We start from the raw sequence: 20605 nt of genomic DNA, 5'->3' as shown, positions 1-20605 counted from the left end.
TTTCAGATACTACGTGATTATTATGAGGTATTTAGTCAAAGCATTGAGAACATTTCTCATTATTCTGAGAGATGAGCTTCCATAGAAACATGTTAATGTATCGTTTGTGAGTGAATCAGAGGCTTCCGCTGCGTTTCTGGCTTTGTCCGTCGGTCCAGACGTTCTCTACGTCGTGACGCTTTCTCTCAACAGTCGGCCATGTTGTCAACATTTACATATTTATGCATCACCAACATTGCATTACGTACAGTGTGTTTGTTTGGTGTGTAAGTGTATGACACAAAGTATATTTTCTATATTTTGTAGTGCCTGTAGCTGTGAAAATAGCTTTTTAAAACGACAGTAATTCTCGCTGCACTTTGACAACATGTTTATTTATTCACGCTTTATTTATTTTTTGGGGAAGATATTAGTCTGTGGTTGACGCCAGGTTGTTTCATCTGTTTCAAACCCTTGTGGACAATATAAGATAACTGGTTTGTCAAAAACCTGCCCGGTAACGAGTGAATCAGGGATTACAAATTAATCTCACACACTTCAGCGGCAGACTGGTTTGGTTTGAGATTTGGTGACTTGACATCCAGATTATAGATGTTTTTGGAGTTTGAACGAGTCGAGACAAATAATAATAACATTGTCTTTCAACTGCAAACATGTCTGGTGTGAACGCACTCTCAAAGACAAAGGGAATTCAGCGAATCACAAACGTACGTGAAAGCATTTGAACCAAACACGTGGACCCACGCTGCTCCAAACCATAGCCATCTACTTTATGCATACAAAGATATAGAAGAGTATTCATTTGTAAATATGTATTTTTAAAAAAAGATTACTATTTATATGTTGACCTGCATGGTGACACGTGTGTGTTGGGATTCTTCTTCCTTTGGGGTGCATGTGTTTGTTGTGTAGGGCGGGACATTTAGGGGAATATCTTTTTACATTTGCAGTTGTTTCTTCTGACTGACACTTCCGTCTCCTCTCTTTTCATTTCCACGTCTTTCTCATCACTCACTCACAGCCGTGTACGTTTATCTGTGTGCCTGATCAGATCACACTCAGAGCTGCTGACAGTAGTTGATTTATTTCAGGTTTTTAACAGTGTGAAGAGCCGAGGAGTGAACCCCAAAGTCAGCGTATTTTCACTTCAAACCGCTTCTTCTTCAGCCGAATATGGCTGCTGATTAAATCTGCAACAAATACAAACTTCTGCTTTCAAACCCGGCTCTGAAATGAACCACTTAGTGTCACAGGCTTGTCTCACAATCAACACGCTTTGGCTGATCGTTTGTTTGTGTATTATTTGTTTGCTCCTGATCCGTGTGTTACAGTTGTGTGAGTAAATGTTTGGGTATATCGCGTACTGTGAGTCTTCTGTTTGTGCCTCTCTGCAGCTCACAGACTGTTATTCTGTGTGTGTGACTTTTAGACTCAAACAACCACCGTCTGTACGCTTTGCTGTTTGGCAGCAGGTGACTGAGACGAGACTCCGTTACTTTCAGGATGTACTAACGCGACTCTGCTCATGAGTTTTGGGTGATTAACCGCAGCTTTGGTTTGTGTAATGTGATGGACATGAGCTGGTAACCACTGTAGCTTCAGTATGAATATTTCTCTCTGTGCCACGCTTCCCAACTGTTTCTGTTTCACCTGTGTTTGTATTGTACATAGCAGATATAATGTTGTTAAATAAAATAGTCATCATGTCACGACACATGGTGTGAATGTGTATGTGAAGATCTTTATTTTCTCTCTTTCTAGGATTTTACACTATGAGTGTACTCATCAGAACAAAACAGCTGGAGGAAGATTGCTTTTTTAAGTATAACCCAAATCATGTCAACTTGGGCTTAGAAACTTAAGTCTGCAATACAAACTGGGGGTCTGGAGTTGAGAAAAGGTGCGCTTACCATAGTCCAACAAAAGATTGTGGAGTTGCATTATGGGACGTTTAAGATTCAGAAACTTTTGGGAGTTTGGCCCAAAAACTAAAAATCATAATATCTTTATCTACTCCACTGCAGCATTGAATGTTATAATCCATCTCACACAGATGGAATGAGACTGCAGGAGGGCACCTTTACAAGCTGCAGTATTTCTCAGACATCGGAGGTCCTGCTGCCACATAATGAAAATACACAAATCCACTCCAGGAATGTTTATTTTTAAAATCTTTGACAAAGTCTGATATGATATTGAGATGTTCTTAACCAAATACTTAAATACCGACAAATATGTGCGGGTTGAAACATAGAGGATAAGCCCCCCTGCACATACAATACAAACAATTAAACAGTTAAACATACAGACCAAACAAGTACATAAACATTTAATAGTAAATAAATACAACCTCCAAATGGCAACAAAGTAGCCAAGTACATATTAACAAGAAAATACCTTAAGAACCATAAACTTTATGACAAATTGGGATTTAAGGGCAAATGTTGGCATTATATATATACATATATAATTGTTGTGGCGCTCCAAAATCAGGAAATGAATGTCGTCAACACTAAATGATGGATGATTTCCTATGATTACGCTTTATTATTATATTGTTGATATCAATCAACTGTATAGATGAGGTATTATTATAGTTTTTTGTTGATCTGTTTTTTAATTAGTTGATTTAAATTTATATAAACTTATTTTATTGTATTAATATGTAATATTTTTAGGCTCATCTTGGGTTGGTGTAAAAACAGGTCCATAACTACATCAAAATAAAAGTAAAAAACAAATTTGCATATTAGGAGGAGAAGGGGTTCTGAAGTCCTGCATGGAGTCCCAGAAGGTCCCGGTCCCGGTCCCGGCCCGGGTCCTGGATGTACCCCTCTCTCTCGGTTCCTGTTGCTCCGTCATCCCGTTGCGCCGGAAAAGGCAGAGCAACGAAGAAGAAAAAAAAAAGGAGGCGTTGCCCTCCAACAAACACCATCAGCTGCAAATTTATGCAAAACAGTAAAAGCCGTGCTGCTGCTGCTGCTGCGGCCAAAGCAGAAGAAAAGACGCAACAAGCACGGAGCTCCGGAGCCCGTCCAGCCGCCCGGAGCCGTTCAGCAGCGGGCAGCCGGTGCAGGAGGAGGCGGAGAAACCCCGGACCGGTGACGGTAAGCACGGACCCGTTAACGAGACCAGACAGCAGCGGCAGGCTAACGGGATGCTAGGAGGAGTAGCCTCCGGTGAAACATGGAGGGTGATGGTAGCTACAGCTAACACCTCTGTGTCCTCAGCTGATGCATGCAGCTAAAAGAGGAAGCCTCTTTTTGTTGTTGCTGGGACAGTGTGTGTGTCTGTGCATGTGCATGTGTGTGTCTGTGTGTGTGTGCGCGCGCGTGTGCATGTGCATGTGTGTGTGTGTAGGAGGTGTAGGGGTAATAAAGATGCTGCAGGGGTTAAATGGATACACCAAATAGGCCCACAATAAATCCAGATGTTCAACAAGGAAGAAGAAAACCAACAATAAATATTTAAAAAAATGAATAAAGAGTTGTGGAATTTTAAGTTTATGAAAGATGAACAGAGCAAATATCAAATATTTATTTTTAGGCCAGTGCTGATTTTGTAAGGAAAAATAAATTAAAGGGGAAAGAGAACAAATATTGGGTAATAAATGACCACATTTGTGTTTTTGTAATGATATATATATATTTATTCTTTTTAAAACTCTTGTTTGCTCTACAGACTTTTGCAAAGAAGGTGTTTTTAAATGGTCCTCTCATATCTGCTGTAGTGAGCTCATGTGCAGTTTTAAAAACTACAGATTAAAAAATACATCAATGTTTGTGTTTATATCGGCTGTTAATAAATGTAGTATATGTCTGAGGTGATGTAGGAAAGGTGAATGATGTGGTTTGTCTGCAGAGCACTGAGAGGTGTGTCTTACAGTAAAATGTCTCAGCGTGTCTATAAGTCACAAATTAACAAACAAACAAATCTTCATTGAAAAAAACAGTTTAAAAATGCTGCAAAATAATGACCGTTTTCTTTGCGTATTTATTCATTAGTTAGTCAGTTATGCTGTTCATTTGTCATTTAACTTGTTCATTTAAAAGCCTTTCCTTAGTGGCTGACCGTGTTTTAATAAGAATCGGGATTTACTGTGTTCAGTGTCCAGCCTCCATGTTTAGAAGAGAACACTGAATTATTGTGATGTGATGCAGAAACAATGGACTCCTTTATAGATGTTGGTGGTGTCAGAAGAAAACATTAGTATCTGTCAGCGTCGGTCTGAAAGCATCTCCATCAGTGAGAGCATCAGTCAGTGTTCACGTCCACCACCAGTGAAATATCGAGTCGCTTTTACAGCGTCTCTCCTCACAGAGGAACGCCGTTTGTCACCAAAAGTGACGGCTGGTTTTTCATCAGATTGTGTGTGTGTGTGTGTGTGTGTGTGTGTGTGTGTGTGGGTGTGTAATGGACTGCTCCTCTGTCTCCTCAGCAGCCATGGAGACGGATGGAGAGCAGAACCAGCAGGGGGCCTCGACCAATGGGAGTGCTGCATCTGGGACGAGCTCCCGCCCCTCTCCAATGAACTCCATGTCTCTGTATGAAAGACAGGCGGTGCAGGTAGGTGTGTGTGTGTGTTGACAGTTTACAAGCTTACACTCTGTCAACATTGGTGCTTTTTTTTTCCTCTCGACAAAAGACTTAAAAATAGACGTTTCAAAATCATCCGTTATGAATCTTTTGCGTTTTGGCTGAAACAAATATTATTTATTAGGGACGCAATTAGTGTTTCCTAAAAAGAAGAAATGTATTCAATCCCAAAAGGTATTGTGGTTTAGACAAGAGTGCACAACATAAAATAATAAAACTCATTTTTTTATATGGATATCTTTTTTTTTATTTTGTGTGATGTTGACAGCTTTTAGATTTATTCATCGGCAAAATAACCTCTAAGCAGACCTACAGATTTGTTTTGCCCCTAGTGGTAATACTACTAATAATACTAATAATCTTTAATTATGTAGCACCTTTCATAACACGAGCTTTCACATGACTGAAGCTGTGCGGTGCAGAGAGAGGCCGGGTCGTGCTGCTTTTGATGGAGGCTCTGTGTAATTTCCCAGGCTTCTGTCGTCCTGCGCGGCCATCTGTCTCTGTCACCCTGCACACACTAATCCAGCCGGCCGCTTTCATCTCTCAACTTATTACTGTACGAGCCTCTGCTCATACATCAGGCAGCATCCCTCCCTCTGCGCCTCCTCTGCCCTCGTTTCTCTTCTGTCTTTTTTACTCCTGCATCTTTTCCTCTTTCGCTGCCACATCTTCATCTGGTTGTGTCCCGACATCTTCTCCATCTCCCGTTCTGTCATCATCCTCCAGCTCATCCTTTGTGCTTCCTCTCTGTCTCGTGTCCTGCTTTCTTCTTCTTCTTCTTCTTCTTTCTTCATTTGCTTTACCGCCCCATGATTGTTGATTTGCGTCCTCTCCTCCTCCGTCCAGGCGCTGCAGGCGTTACAGAGGCAGCCGAATGCAGCCCAGTACTTCCAGCAGCTGATGCTGCAGCAGCAGATCAGCAACGCGCAGTTTCAGAACCTGGCAGCCGTGCAACAGGTAAAGGTGTGTGCATGCTGTGTCATTCATCATTTCGCCCCAATAAATGTCACAGACTGGCATTTTTATAAGACAAGAGATTCACAAATGATTCCAGAGAAAGTCAGAATGGATGAGAAAAGAAAATAAGAAACTTAATGTAATAACTCAGGAATCACAGGACAGAATAAAACGACAACAGTATGCACAAAAAAGAAACTAAAGAAACTAGAATTTGCTGTGTCCCTGGTCAAAATGGTGTCTTAGTGACCAAAACAAAGCAACGTTTTGCACGCTGGCCCATCGGCTCCTTCCGCTGCTTGGAGTTGTACTTCGTATTTTGAGGTCTTGACAGCCTCTACAAACATCCTACTTTTTATTTAGTTTGGAGTCGACTGAAACCCAAAGCTCTTCTTCTTCTTCTTCTTCTTCCTGCTCCCAGGCTACTCTGGCTGCCAGCCGTCAGTCAAGTCCGTCCAGCAGCGGCTCCTCTCAGACCACCAGCACCACATCTGTACGTTCCCGTGCACCAACATGGCGGCTTTCTGTCACTCACAAGCTAAGAAAACCTGTGTGGGTGGGGGGGGGGAAACGTAGCTAAAAACGTAGTATTTCAGCTAGAGGGACGTGGACCTGCAGGACGTAACGGTGCACGTTAGATTGAGTGAGTGCAGTTCATTGAGCTACTTTATATGAGAACCTGCGTGCACAAGGGGACGAGACGACCCAACGCGAGGCGACTCTGTCCCCCGAGTGAAATACATAGTTTTTGGTCTCAAGGGAAACCTAGTTTCACTGTAACATGTCGTCCTGATTGAACCTTTTTAAAGTAATGCATTAAAACAAAATAGACAAGAATCCTCCACATTGAAGTTACTCTTTATCGTTTGTCAGGCCAGCGTAACATCTGGATCTACGACCAGCAGCCGTCCTATGGGCGGCCCGGCAACCTCCACAATCAGCCAATCGGTGCTGCTGAGTGGGACGGCGGGGGGGCAGGGACAAATGTACCTGAGGGTGAGTCATGGATCACTTTTAGCTGTATTTAGCATGACAGGATGTAGCAGCTTCATTAAGCGAGATTCATGATGAATCACTTTGTAGCAGTTCTGTGTCCTCTGTAGATGCAGCCTCTGTTACCGTTAGCTGTTAGCTCAGTTACTTAGCTTGACACCAGTTGTCCACCAGTGTCTTACTTCCTGTGTGTCTGATGGGACGTCCCGTCGTCCTGCAGGTCAACCGCTCTCTGAGGGCCCCCATCTCCTCGCAGCTCATCTTCATGCCCGGCAACACGGCAGCTGCTGCCGTCGCAACGGTCACCCAGCAGCCACAGGCTCTGCAACAGAAACAGGAAGTGACGCCAACTTCCTCCTCCAGCGGCCAATCAGATAACGACCAGGTTCGTGGAAATATTGTGGTAATGATATGAGGAGAACTTTCTGTTTTCTCTCACTGATTCTTATCCCTTTTATATTTGCTCTTTCCCTCCAGGCGCAGAATCTCGCCATGCGAGGTGTGTCCAGTCTCAAAGGTGTTAAGACTGAAGTACCAGAGAGGAGTGACTCAGGTAGGCTGGTGTTTGTTCACCACATCAGGTCATAATGTCAATGTTGTGTTCAGTTGATGCAGGTTTCTTTCTGTCTCCTCAGCTGCCTACTCCTTAGTCCCGCCCTCACATCAATCAAACTCCCAGTTCCCCCTTAAGCCAAACCAGCCACAACACCAGCCGCCCCACATCAAAATCCCCACATACCCTCAGCCCACCAACCTCAAAGCCCACCCTTCCTCCTCCTCCTCCACCTCCTCCATCCCTCTCTCCCAGCTCCTGCTTCACGGAACCCGGACCCTCACCACGGGAACCACAGCTCCCACAGCGGCGCACACTCTGGTCCTGACGTCCAGCGCGGGATCCCAGGCCCACGGGTATCCCATCAAACCGGCGGTGAACGCTCAGACGCTGGTGGTGCAGCCCTTGCAGAAGACGTCGCTCGGCGCCGAGAAATCGGGCCACGGCAACGGACCCGTCCCTATCCAACCCAAAACTCTGCAGGGGCTCCGCCTGCCGCTCCAGCTGCCCTCTAGGAACCCGCCTCCCATCCTGCCCGCCCCGCTGCCCGTCAGCAGCTCCGCTCAGCCGCCTCCGCCGCCGCACATCCCGGTCCAGATCGTGGGCGCGAGGCAGAGCACGCTGGGAAACACCCAGGCTCTGGCTCTGGCCCGGGGCAGCTGTTGCCATGACGGAGTCGCTGCCGCCGTCCTCGGCAGCTCGTCCGGCCTGCTCACCATGGTGGCGTCCATCGCTTCCAGGGAGGGCGGGGTCGTGGGCCGAGGGGCGGGGCTAAAGACGCTTCAGTCGCCACAGGAGGCCCCCCCGTTGGCTCAGGTCTCTCAGGTGCATCCGCAGGCCAATCAAAGCTCCGGACCGAGTCGCAACGGACCCCTGGGTTCGATCCCGGCCTCCACCCAGGCCCCCGCAGTGTCCTCCCCTCCCTCCTCGATGTCTCGCGCCTCCCTCTCCCTCCCCCTGGTGACGGAGGAGCAGAGAGGAGCATCGGCTGCTCTGACCACCAACGGAGACTCATCGAGAAGTCAGACAGCACAGGTCAGCAGATTACTGTCAATAAGGCACGACAGCGTAGACTGTGTGCTGTTAGTGGGATTTAAATGCGTAAATTAAAGTAACTCCACCGTTGATATTTTGCCTTCGTTGCTTCTGACTTGTGTACGTATCATTTTTATAAATTTGACCATCTCTTTTTACTGCTGTTCTTTTCTCTTTTTATCTGTTTAAACGGTTTCTTTATTGTTGTTTTTTAGGTAAAGCAGATGACGGGCTCACTAAAGAGAAAGTCCGACTCCACGTCAGCCAACGACGAGGACGGCCCCTCCCCTCCACGGCTCCATCCAGTCAGAGATCACGCTTCAGCACTGCCGACCAATCCCAGCGAAGCCGGTAACAACACAGAAACGTGTAAATCTCCAAAATTATAAACGTGAATCTAACGAAATATTTACTCGCTCTACTGCTCCTCTATTTTCTCCCCCTTCCACCCGCCAGGCTCTGGTGCTCCTCCTCCCGTCTCCTCCTCTCCCTCCCCCGTGCTGGCAGTGTCCCGTGGGGTCTGCCAGGGGGAGAGAGCTCCTCCCCCTCAAGCTGTGGTGAAACCCAACGTCCTAACGCACCTCATAGAGGGCTTCGTCATCCAGGAGGGGGCAGAGCCTTTCCCTGTGAGTGCCTGGGATTTGTAGTTTCTAATGCTCCTTTCAAGAAGGACTGCAACTAGCGATTATTTTCATTATCGATTAATCTAGTCTAGTAATCTTTAAGTGAATAATGTCCATGGTGATGTCTTTAAATGTCTTGTTTCAGTTCAAACCCTAAAGATGTTCAGTTTAATGTGCTATAAAACAGGAAATCTCTATATTTCAGAGGCTGAAAACTGATTTTATCATCTGTCATTTATGCATGAAAAAGTACTTAAACGATTAATCGTTTGTCAAAATAGTTGCCACACTCATGCGTGACTCTGGTGTGCTGCTCACCAAGCTCCTCTCTTATTGCTCGGTGTTGTTTGATTGACAGGTGTGTGGTTCAGTAAAGGACTCGACTGGTGAGGATTTAACCAACGACAGTCCGGACACGAACCGATCGGAGACGGTTACAACAGCGACAGGTAACGAACAAACCGCTCTGTTCACAATCATTCAAATACACTGACGTTTTATTTTTAGCATCACAGGACTAAAATATTGAAAACAGTTTTGTAAGATACGGACATACATTGTAGGTCTTAAGTTGGTATTCACCTGGGGAAGCTTCTTCGGTGATATCTATTAGTTCAACTGTTCACCTGTACTGTCTCCTCTTGACCTTTCAAAATAAAACGCGGAGGACAGGATTTTACAGTGTGTGCAACGAAATGACCCTCGTTTGTCCGAGCTGGTTCACGGGAACGCACAAAGGTTTTAAATTACAACCTTCACGCTCTGAGTTCCCACCTCTGACTTTGACTTGAAGGCAGCACAGAAAACCACAATGACACTCTTAAACCCTGAAGCTATTTAAATGCAGTTCTGCGTATTTCTCTGTTTTCTGATGCAACGTTAACCCAGTGTTACATATTTACTTACATAAATGAAATGTTTGGAGATGATATATTTACCATCTGCTCTGTTTTTTTGTTCCAGTGCTGAAGTGTGAGTACTGTAAAAACTTTGCTCCCGCCAGCCAGTTCAGAGGCACCAAAAGGTTCTGCTCCATGTCGTGTGCCAAGAGGTACTTCAACATGCATGAATTCTAATCTATGCAGTGGAAGCCATCTTAGAAAGCAACGGATGCACGGTGCTGCTGAGCGCTGCAGCCGCCGGAGCCTCGCCTCATTTAAAGAAAGATAAAACACTTCTGACAAGCTGAGGATTAAGAAAAGCGTTTCTTTCTCAGGTGGCTACAGCTGCATGTCACACAGCATGTATGTTCTCTGTTCTCATGTTTTATTCCTATGTTCGGATTCTGCAAATTCTTTTCTCTACAAACAAAAAGGCACGTCAAACTGTGTCTGTTTTTTAAATTACAGTGCAGTCCCCTTCATCTGCTTTCCATATTAAAATGTATGGATTATGTCGTGTATGTATCGCTGTATAAACAATGCGCTGCCGGCATTGTTCTGAACAGATTGCTGTCGGCGTATTATTTTACATTCTCTGCTTCTGCTTTGCATTTGTCCCTTTGTCCACTACACGAGTATAGATGAAATACCGCGTATGGAGCAAAGGAGATAAAAACCTGTATGTGTTGCTCGTCTTGGCTTCAGTACCGTATATGTCACTCTTTGTCTACGATACAGTATGTATTGGTTCCCCAGGTACAACGTCAGCTTCAGGCAGCACTTCTGCATGCGGCACGGTCAAGATCAGGGTCAGCTCTCCAACTCGGACGAGGAGGGAGGACTCGCCAGGCGGAGGGTCCCCCGCAGGACCAGCTCCGAAATAGCCAGTGCCAAGATAGCAGGGAGACCCATACCTGTCAAGGTGAGAAGGAACCATTAACAGTACATTCATTATTTAGTTTTTAACTTATTTAATAACTACACGCTTTTGGTCACTATTTTACCGCCTCGCTCACGAGGGTTCCTCCGCCTCTCTCCCCACACAGTGCCGTTCAGAGTCCAGCCATTCAGACGAGGAGTCCAGTGGAGAGGAGGACGAAGACGACCCCGTGTCCCTGTCGTCCGCCTCCTCCGCCTCCTGCCGCCCGCCGCCTCCTCCGCTCCCGACGGAGAGCTCTGTGCCCAGCTGCCTGTCTGCTGGCCCCGCCCAGTGGAGCGTGGAGGAAGTGTCGCAGTTCATTTCCTCGCTACAAGGTTGGAGGATTTTCAGTTAAATACTCATTGCATCTGTTTTCTTGTGTTTTCACCCTCTTCATTGCTTTTTTTTCTTCCCCTTCTCTTTTGTTTTTCTATTTCGTCCCCCGTTTGTTTCTTCCTCCTCCTCTTCGCAGGCTGTGAGGAGCTCGCCTCCCAGTTCCTGTCGCAGGAGATTGACGGACAGGCCCTGCTGCTGCTGAAGGAGGAGCATCTAATGTCCACCATGAACATGAAGCTAGGTCCCGCCCTCAAGATCTGCGCCCACATTAACACCCTGAGAGACTGAGGCCAGGTTGTTCGCGTAAATCCACCACGTTCAAAGTCGAGCCCCGGGCATTTACCCTGAAACTCCTGATCCGCATACCAGTTGGGATGTGAAACTGGTTCCTGGGCTGTCGCAGTCCTGCAGGTGGATGTTTGAGGTACAGTTCATTTTCAAAACAAAGCCACGGCTCTTTAGCTCTACGTCGGGCTGCAGCTCTTGAATCTGTCGTTGATTTGTCCACTCAGCAGCACATTTTCAAAGGCCGTACTTGCACAGAGATATTGTTGATCTTTCATGTCTGTGAGTTGCAGAAATACAACAGATTACTCTATTTTGGTGAAGATTCATGTTCCCTAAAATGCTGTTTCTACACAAAACCAGTACTTGCAGTCATAAATAGCTCATACCAAGTGGTTTCATTTTGCTGTTCAGCTGCACCGTTCCACTCTTAGCTGCATTGTGAAACGCAGAAATGAAGGTTTTGAATGTATTTTCGTTAAGTTGGATTCCCCGTTCTCTACAAGTAGGGCTGCCCTTTACACAGACTGTGACCTCGGCTGTGCTCATCTTATTTCATTTATTTTTGTTGCATTTAACTGCTATTCATTCATTCTTTCATATTGTACAGGTGAAGTGTTTTTGACAGATTTGCCCACTTCTTTGTCGTCAAAATAAAGTCAGGATTTGTTTTTCTTGTCTTTGAGAACGACGTTGGTTCTCATCTCGTGGCGTTTCCCTGAAATGTGTTTCTGATTACAACTCTTCTTCTTGTTTAAGCCACAGTCAGCATGGCATGAGGACAGAAACGCAGTCAAGGAATACGCATCGTTTAGTTTAAATCTACCCAGAAGCTGTGGTTCAGTCATTATCAAAGATGGCCGTTGATTTTGTCTTCAAGAACGTTTATAACTTTTGTTATTCATGTGAAAACTAGTACTTTACAAAAGTTATCATCATTGTGTAAGAATAGGCCTCATCATTTTCTATTTTATTTAGTATGCGGTCTATTCTTCAGTTTACAGGGTACAGTTAGAGAACAGGGTCCAGATGAAACCCGAGTCCCTCGAGTTTCAGAGAGCATTTCTCATTTCAAGTGAGGCAAAGATGCTGCTGTTGCATGTAGTTTTCTCACATCTTTCCTGTTTTTTACATACGGAGCACATCAACACTTCCAAAACTGTGTTTTTCGCTCAGTATCTCTTTTTAAGTTTTTTAACAGGTCTAATTGTTAAATCTACTCTTAAAACTGTAATCTGTGACTATTTTGTTCTGTCGGGCAATTTCAAGATTGTTGCTTTTTTTCCAAACCAGCTGCTCCTGATTTATTTAAGTGTGTGAGTGAGTGAGTGTGTGAGTGTGTGAGTGAAGGGTAACGTCATGGGCTTGATTTTGTGAAGTGACATTTTTTTAAACAACGTTTAAAAGGAAACGCTGGAACAGATGAAGAATGTAAGCTGTTCATTTGAAGTATTGACATTCATGAACAAAGCAGCTTGTAGCCGCACGTGGACCTACGTTTAGGATGGATGAAGGAAAACACAAATCATACCTGATGAATGAGTGAGTGTGAATGAGGGAAAACTTAAGCTAAACTGTAATAAGTGTAAAATTTGCCTTTATATTTAAATGCACATGTAGTTGCCTTGTTTAAGCGTGTTGCTGTAGGAGTTTTCTCATGTTCTCTCTGTGACCCGTGTGGCCTTTCTCACTAGTCTCAATAGGTTTAGATGAGGATTGTCTGTTTTTTAACTGCTTTTCATATCATACCTTGTTTTATATTAGTGCTTACTTTTCTACGATTGTTAATTCAAGCAAATGACATCTGTTGCCTTCCCCCCCCCCCCCCCCAAAAAAAAAGCGTGACTGAGTAGTCGCTCCCTTGATCAAGGACACTTGCCGTCTTCCTCGTAGCTTTGTCACGTAGCGTGTAACTACCAACAGTGTTTACCTTTCTCTGGCTCTATTGTTCGTGACTGTGGCTCTTGCAGTGTTTTCTTTCAAAGAGGAGGCTAATAATCTCTGATAGCTGTGTGTTTTATATTCATAGTGCTCACCAGGTTTTCAAGTGTTTGAGTCCGCAGCTCCTTTGCCATATTGTGAAGACCAAAAAATAAAACTGAAAGAAAGGGCGCTTTCATTACAAGTGGTGTGAGCCACAATGTGTTAGTCAAAACATCTGCAGGTCTGATCATCGGAGGAACATTTGTTAACGAGCAGACAACTGCGGCTTTGTTCATTCAATCAGCCATCGTTCTCCCAAGAAGTAGCACTTTTCTCCCAAAATAACCTTTTTAAAAACACAATTACTATTAAATAAAGAGGCTACTTCAGGATCAGAATGTGTTTTGCTCGCAATAATCTGAAAAAACTGCTAAATGTTGGAGGGACTGAGTTTGACGAGGAGGCGCTAACGATGCTATCATGCAAATATATAATCAAGGAACTGTTTTAAAACTGTGTTTTTATCTTTCTGAGGTGGAACTAAACTGACCTGCGAGGGATGCGTCACTCTTGTGTCATGTTGTTATTTTAACATGTGCATGGATTGCTGTCAGTGTGTGCCTTTAGCGTCCTGGTCTGAGTATAAGAACAGATCATTACAGGTTTGTAAGGCGGGCAGGTTTTAGTAAACAGCAGGTTTCAGCATTGCGATGCTTAAAGTTGACTATTTGCAACCGTTGCTGCAGGTTTTCAATCTTTGAATTTAAGGCCAGATGTCATAACTTCAGTCCTTGTGAAGATGCTGTTGGGCTGAGGCACTCTGCTACGGTTGGGGCTAAGTTTGGCTCGATAATTATCGACTTTGTCAAACTCTCGTTCCACCTGACATTTTGTTCTTTTCTGACTAAGTTGTTTAATTATAAATAACCCTGCAAAAGGGTGTCGTGCATTTGAATGTGTAGTATCACGCTGTGTCGTAAAGACTCAACAAGCTGCGGTTAAAGCTCTGAGTTCTCAGGATGAGTCTGCATCCTCATCATGTGGTGGTCCACATGGAAGACGTGGGAAGGAAGCAGCGGTGGTTCTGCTGTGCAGGATTCTGGTCCCTTCACACTGTGAAGTGCACCTCTTGTCCTCTGCTGTATTGCATCTGGAAAGCTTCGTACATATATCACATAACGCTTCCTTTACAGATAAAAAGTGCAGCTAAGTCTTTTAGATGACCGTAGCTATAGTCTACAGAAAAATACATATTTATTACCCATATATTACTTTCCAAACATACAGTGTAAAGAATAAAGTGTTTCAACAGTACAAAGAAGTATAAAACTAAAGTTGTGTTTCATAAACAATGTGCATAAAGTTCCATTTCATTTGAATTCTTCATTCTTGCAGCAGTCCTCAAATGTTGCGACAGCGCCAGAGCAGCGGTCCTGACTGATGGCGGTCTCGGCCAATCAGAGCACAGCGTAGTTGTAAACCTCTCCATATCCCGCCTCCTTCATGTATTTCTCGATGTCCAGCGGTTCAGACACCCTGAGAACTCTCCTCCCATTGGCTGATCGCTCTGCCTCCTGAAGTGTTCTAATGAGCACCGACATGGAGACGCGTTGCTGGGGGCGCCATTGGCAGCAGGCCCTGATGATTGAGTACCTGCAGAACAATGTACAATTAAAATGTATATTGATATTTAGCAGCCTAGGGTGGGAGTGAGATATTCCTCCTATCTCCACTACTTAAAACATCATTTTCTGACTTGTTTTCCGATGTGAGGCGTTACTGCTGGTGCACTACATGCTGTGCGGCTGATAAAGACTCGCGCACGTTCCAGCGGGTTCTCTACAGCGCTGTGAAAGCGGAGTCCTGCTGCTTGTCTTACAGTGAGTCGGAGCAGCCGCTGGGCCGTTTGAGATGCTTTCCTCTTTGTAGATGCTGCAGAAGTTCAGTCGACGAGATCTCTGCAAACGGTGGGTCACCTGCATACATGAGAGTATTAAATATGAGATTAAAGTCCCTTTATGTGAATATGAATCAACATTTCTTAAGAATTAGTTGTATATTATACACTATACTATACTTTACTGTTGTGTCAAAGCGTGTTTATATTTGTTCTTTGCAGGTAATTTTAATCAATTCCAACGTTTTATTAAAACATGCAATCATATTCTATGATTCATACAATAAACAACTTCTCTTGGAGGTGTATTTAATATTTGATAACACCCACCCAATGTGACCATTTCATAGAGCAGGAGACCGAAGGACCATCTGTCAAACAGAGTTGGAGAGGAGCATTATGGGTAAAGGGATAGGATCTCGTACTCTGGTTAAACTATATATAAACTAAATATACATTGTTTAGGTGCAAATTCACATAGAAATGCGTTGAGGGGAAAGACACTGGAATCAACATTTACATGCATTTCAAACAACTTGTTTTATCTTAATTGTGCACGGTGGTGAAACACGCTATACATTTCAAAGATATTCAAATAATAAACCTGCAATATGCAACTATGGCTGGGACATTTCAATGAAAGCTTTATATTCAGTCGTCTTCTTTGCATTATTTGCTATTCTCACAGAGGACTCTGACACTCACACGTCACTACTCTGAACGATGCCTCCTCTGCTCAACACTTCCGGCGCCTGCCACTTCCTCGTCTCCTTGTCCTCTACTTCCCCCGGTGAAGCGGCCCGTGTTGTCCTGCGGTAGGCCGAGCCTAAGCCCCACAGCTTCGCCGTCAGATCTCCGCCAACCAGAACACTGCGAGCTCCCACGTTGCCGTGGATGCAGCCCTGAGTGTGCAGGTACGCCTGGAAGATGTTCAGATAAAGACGGGGCAATAAGAGGGATGCTGTAAACTTTAAAAGTCTGCACTTTAAGGATACTAAAACATAAAAGATATGAACATCAACCAGACGTAACACCCACATTTAGAATGGTTAATACTGTATTTGTACTTTTATTGAACCTGGCATCATAACAACAGAACCTGAAGTGTGAAGATAGTATTCAGACTTTATGCTCTGTCATTTATCAGGCAGGAACTGAGAGACTTGTTTGCCACCAAGTCATGACAAGTTAGGATATGGACCGACTGGGAGATGAGCAGGGAGACTCAATGTGAATGTGGTCTCTCTAACAAATGATTCTTAAAAAATACAGTGTTTTGGTGCACAAAGCAGTGAGACAGACAAACAGACAGCAGTTCAACCAACCAGAGCAGAGGCCACCTGTCCTGCCATGGTGAAGATCCTCTTCTCTGTCATGTCACATGAAGACTCTAAACTGGAGTTATCCTAAAGGGAGGAGGAGGAGGAGGAGGAGGAAAAGGGAAACATACAACATGTAATCAGTCTCCTTATGGTTGGATAGTCGCCTTTTATGTAACCTGATAAACCTCTCTCCCTGTCTGCATTCATAATCCGTTATTACACCCGACCATATGTGTTGTCAGGCTTGTATGTCTGCGTCATAGAAGTAGGTGAACATACTGTACCACCGTCGAGAAACTATGGATACTGGTGTCTCTCCCTTCCAGTATTAGCCGGATATATTGCCCCACACTGCCTCACAGAGGCCAAGAGCGGTACTTACTTTAACTCCACTGTATGTTAAAAGTCACTGTCTTAACAGCCATGGACCAGGATTTAGAGTTAACCAAATAATGATCCTATTGTTTGAAATAACATGAAGAATATTATATTGTCCACTTCTGTCCCATTGATATTTTGTTTTCCATGGATAAGGGTTTACAGACACCTCTTTGTTTCCCTCCCTGTTAGATGTTCAAACCTTCATAGTGTCAGTCACAGATGGCAATAAAGGTTTTAAATGCTGCAGTTTGTGATGCAAACCACAGTGTGAACCTGGCTCTGACTAAGCTGTCGTCCTTGTTTTGGGTAATTAACAGATAACTGTACCTGTCGACATCTCCACAGGTACCCCAGCAGGTCTCTGTGCTGCAGCTCCTCCACAACCATCATGAGGGGCGACTGCACTGAAACCACACCCAGCAGCTCAGGTAGGAAGGGGTGGGGCCCCAGTCCTGACACGAAGGAAGCAAACCCCAAAAAGTGCTGCTTCTCACTGCTGTTTGCCCTTTCTGAGGGAGAGAGGACAGAATAACATCTTGACTTCACATTTACACGGTAACCGTACTGCATTAGTTTACGCTTTTTATTTGATAAGTCACAAAAAGAACAAGGCTTCTGTGCCATCAATCTTATTTAAAGTGGATAGTCACTCCATTTGATCGTGCTTGAGACTGGTGAAGCTCTGATATGAAGCTCAAAACCGAGCACATAAGAAAGTACAAAACTCTGTAAACCAGTGATCAGACCGTTCCTCGTTTCTCCCAGTTAATGAGAAGAGAGCAGAACCAGACATTCCTCTGCTCTTCAGCAGCCGTGCAGTAAGACCTCTTTGAGGTTTGTCTTTGCACATCTCACTTTACCTTTCAGCAGCCTCAGGACGACGTCCCTGTTGTCCATGCGGCCTCTGTAGGGGCTGACTGAGTCATCTGGCTTCATGGAGAAGGACAGTGGCAGGGCAGTGACCTGGCTGAAGGCTCCATGCAGCCTCTCTGTGGACACATGAGGTACTGCAGCCAGAGTTGGCACCACAGTCTGCTGCACTTGTTGAACTGACATTGGCAGCTCTTCGTGTTCCAGCGGGTTTATCCCTGGGGGTGCTATTTAGAGAGTAGAGAGTAATACATCTGAGTGTAGTCCTTTGGCAAATTGAGTTAAAATGAAAATACAACAAGAGTAGGAATGACACAGGGACTTGTGCATGCTGGCTCACCATCAACTCCCTGTAGGTGTTGTCTGTTCCTTTGTTTGTGTCTGTGTCTGTGTGATGAGCTGTGGTTGTGTTGAGGGGCTGCGACCTGTGTCCGCTTCTGTTCAGGACAAAACCTCAGTATGCACAGCACCAGCAGGGTGACCAGGGTCCCCAGGAGGAGGAGCGTGGGGACGATGATCACGGCTTGCAAATGATTTAATACAACTAAGAGAGAACGAAAGATGTTCATGTGTAAACGTCGGGCACAAGAGAGGCAAGAGAAGTCTTAAAAAAAATGCATTTTTTAAGACTTTAGGACAGCACGCATGCATTTGTGTCTCAGACGGATGTTCATAAACAAACACAAACGAATAATAACACTGTGCGTAAGTTTGTTTAGGTTTGCTTTCAGTCTTCTGCTTGTGGGACTTTGACAGGATGCTACGTTGGCTGTTAAAAGGTTGCACCGCTCAAGTGTAGAGAAACTCAGGAACTCACGCTGTTCAGTTATAGCTTAACCATAATTCCGGACACGCAGCTAGTTCTTTAATACTGTTTTCTTTTTTTGGGGTCTTTATTGTTGAGCTTGTCTGTCATCGTGATGTGACATGTGGAGAGCATTCATCACAACCTCCTGTTGTGTTGCTCTCGGCCTCTGCCTGACTTGGCTGCTAGTCAAACTGTTGTCCTGCTGCTTTACCGACGTAACACAATTAGGCTGTAATTAGGCCGTGGAACTGGCTCTGAGTGCCAGGATGAGTCATTCATGGAGATTCAGACAGTGCTGAGTCATTGATCACAGGCGTGATGCGCCACTCAACCGCTTCTTTTGAATAGCTGTGCCTAACAGGAAATACATAAACGTGTGCCGATCCTTCATATTGACCCTTCACTGACTACCCTGTTAATACCAAACTCTGTGTGTCGACCAACACACCCTTTATATAACATTACGACAATGTAGCGAGAGCCATGGAACCCATCATCTTACACATTGAATCCAATGTTAGGAAGAAGAAACTGGAATGTAAAGCCTCTGGTGCGTGTAAACACCGTGTAAACACCGTGTAAACACCGTGTTCTGGCTGTGAATCGTAGGTGTGGTGAGGTATTTGTCGAAGGCCATCAATCATTTCTTGTCATTCTCCTCAAAGGCTCTGTTTGAGCTTGAAATGTCAACACCTCTCCTCTACAAAGACTCGATACAAGTCCAACATTTAGGCTGGTTAATCTCAACGACGTGTGTGTTACCCTAAGACATCCAGCGTGCCCATTATACACCTGAACTCGCTATCATCAACAACAACTTTAAAAGGCATTCTTGCTGCAAAAAACTCAGTGTTACAACTCAACACAAGACTCATAATGTCATGTGTCTTGTGTTGTAACGAAGTTTGAACGTCCCTGATATGGTTGTTGAAATGCTTCGTCTCGATAACATATTATTTACGTGTGTGATCACAAAGACTTCACAGACGTATCTGTGAGTCAGCAGATATTACGCCATCTGATTGTGCAATCGCACATCTCGTGGAGAGCCAGCATGTCATGTGACCTTATCTGGGTTCTGGATGTTGCAACGTAACAGTTTCACAGTTAATGAAATGCAGAAATAATGATGTACTTGATGGTTGTTTGATACTAATGCATCGTCGGGATTAAAGAGTTCATTTGAGCCAAGCATTACGTTTGCTGATTGGTTACCAGGATCATGTAGGTCATGTGACCTCGTCACAAGCATTCGCCGCTTGTCTGTTGTCTGCTGATGTACTCGGTCTACAGCCGAAATAAAGAAAGCTGCTGGTGTTCATTTGAATGAACATACACAGGAACTCAGTGAACCGAAAATTCAATGTTTGAAAAGATAAATAACCAAAGGTGAAATGCAAAAGCCAGGAAATGAAAGTGGCGAGACGGTGAACGAAGAGATAAGACTGATGTGAGGAGAGGAAGGATGGAGTACGACTGAGCAAAAGGCCACAGAAGAGGAAGGAATCTGTGGGAGTGAAGGAGTGAAGGGTGACGGTAGAGGAGTAGAATATAAAGTATAGATGTGAAATATTAGCTTCCCCTTGTGCTCCTAAACACTTAGGATGGGTTAAATACAGAGGACATGCATGTACTTCAAAGACACAGGAGACATGAGACATGAGAGGAGACGGGTCGAGGAGGGAGGACAGGAAGGGAGGACGTGTAGATGAAGAGCAGCAGCGGTGTTCTTACTGCAGAGGTGGTCGTCCGGTGCACACAGATCATCGGCCGGGGAGTCGGATGACATGCTGGAGAGGAAGAGAGGAGCACAGATCAGCGTTACCTCTGCTCAGCAGCCAACCGAAATCCTCTGAGCTTAGATGGATGCCTCTAATAACTCCATATATACTATATATATATATATATATATATATATATATATATATATATATATACAGTAGTAGGTTTTAACTGTGCGTTAAGAGCTATCGGTGACGTTCAGTAAACGTCCAGAAGGATGTGTCAGAAAGATGTAAATATTTACAGTAGCCTTTTTTTTTTATTTGCATAGCAAATATGAACTGTGACCTTTTTGTATCTGGACGCGCGCAGCAAATATAAAAAGCAGTGCTGGAGGACTTGATTTCTATGTGTATCGTTAAACAGATATCAGTTACGTAGATAATAGGAGCAGAGATCAGCGTTACCATTGCTCAGCACTCACCCAAAATCCATAAAAGC

At 44.5% G+C, this 20605-nt stretch overlaps 3 protein-coding genes across 10 annotated transcripts in view; 2 read left to right on the top strand and 1 right to left on the bottom strand.

The window, feature by feature from the left end:
- Positions 1–2923: 2923 nt before the first annotated feature.
- On the top strand, positions 2924–15623 carry LOC142972038 (polyhomeotic-like protein 1). 6 transcript variants are annotated; one of them, XM_076112829.1, is made up of 15 exons: positions 2924–3107; positions 4439–4566; positions 5446–5562; positions 5978–6049; positions 6430–6552; positions 6770–6934; positions 7027–7102; positions 7185–8137; positions 8353–8488; positions 8594–8763; positions 9119–9209; positions 9724–9811; positions 10380–10563; positions 10688–10895; positions 11033–15623. In XM_076112829.1, the coding sequence occupies exons 2-15, from the start codon at positions 4444–4446 to the stop codon at positions 11182–11184; spliced, it is 2658 nt and encodes an 885-aa protein (XP_075968944.1). In that variant the 5' UTR covers positions 2924–3107; positions 4439–4443; the 3' UTR covers positions 11185–15623. The 6 variants fall into 6 exon arrangements, with proteins under 6 accessions (XP_075968944.1, XP_075968945.1, XP_075968946.1 ...); XM_076112830.1 differs by having other exon boundaries at positions 4442–4566; positions 11033–11860; XM_076112831.1 differs by having other exon boundaries at positions 5446–5556; positions 11033–11860.
- Positions 14335–20171, bottom strand: styk1a (serine/threonine/tyrosine kinase 1a). Its single transcript, XM_076112835.1, has 9 exons — positions 20117–20171; positions 17915–18118; positions 17565–17801; positions 17027–17213; positions 16327–16396; positions 15707–15921; positions 15332–15372; positions 14984–15080; positions 14335–14757 (listed from the first exon to the last, which is right to left on the bottom strand). The coding sequence occupies exons 1-9, from the start codon at positions 20169–20171 to the stop codon at positions 14562–14564; spliced, it is 1302 nt and encodes a 433-aa protein (XP_075968950.1). The 3' UTR covers positions 14335–14561.
- Positions 15356–20605, top strand: part of LOC142972037 (chloride channel protein 1-like) — a 40314-nt gene continuing 35064 nt past the window's right edge. For all 3 annotated transcript variants that reach the window (XM_076112827.1, XM_076112828.1, XM_076112825.1), the window contains exons 1-3: positions 15356–15404; positions 15690–15915; positions 17050–17132. The gene's annotated coding sequence lies outside the window, so the exon portion shown is untranslated. The remainder of the gene's footprint in view (positions 15405–15689; positions 15916–17049; positions 17133–20605) is intronic.

Source organism: Anarhichas minor, unplaced genomic scaffold (assembly GCF_050575085.1).
Source record: "Anarhichas minor isolate MPS153535 unplaced genomic scaffold, ASM5057508v1 ptg000051l, whole genome shotgun sequence".
NCBI lineage: Eukaryota > Metazoa > Chordata > Actinopteri > Perciformes > Anarhichadidae > Anarhichas > Anarhichas minor.
Note: the sequence above shows the minus strand (reverse complement) of the source record. Positions and strands in the feature narration are given on the sequence as shown.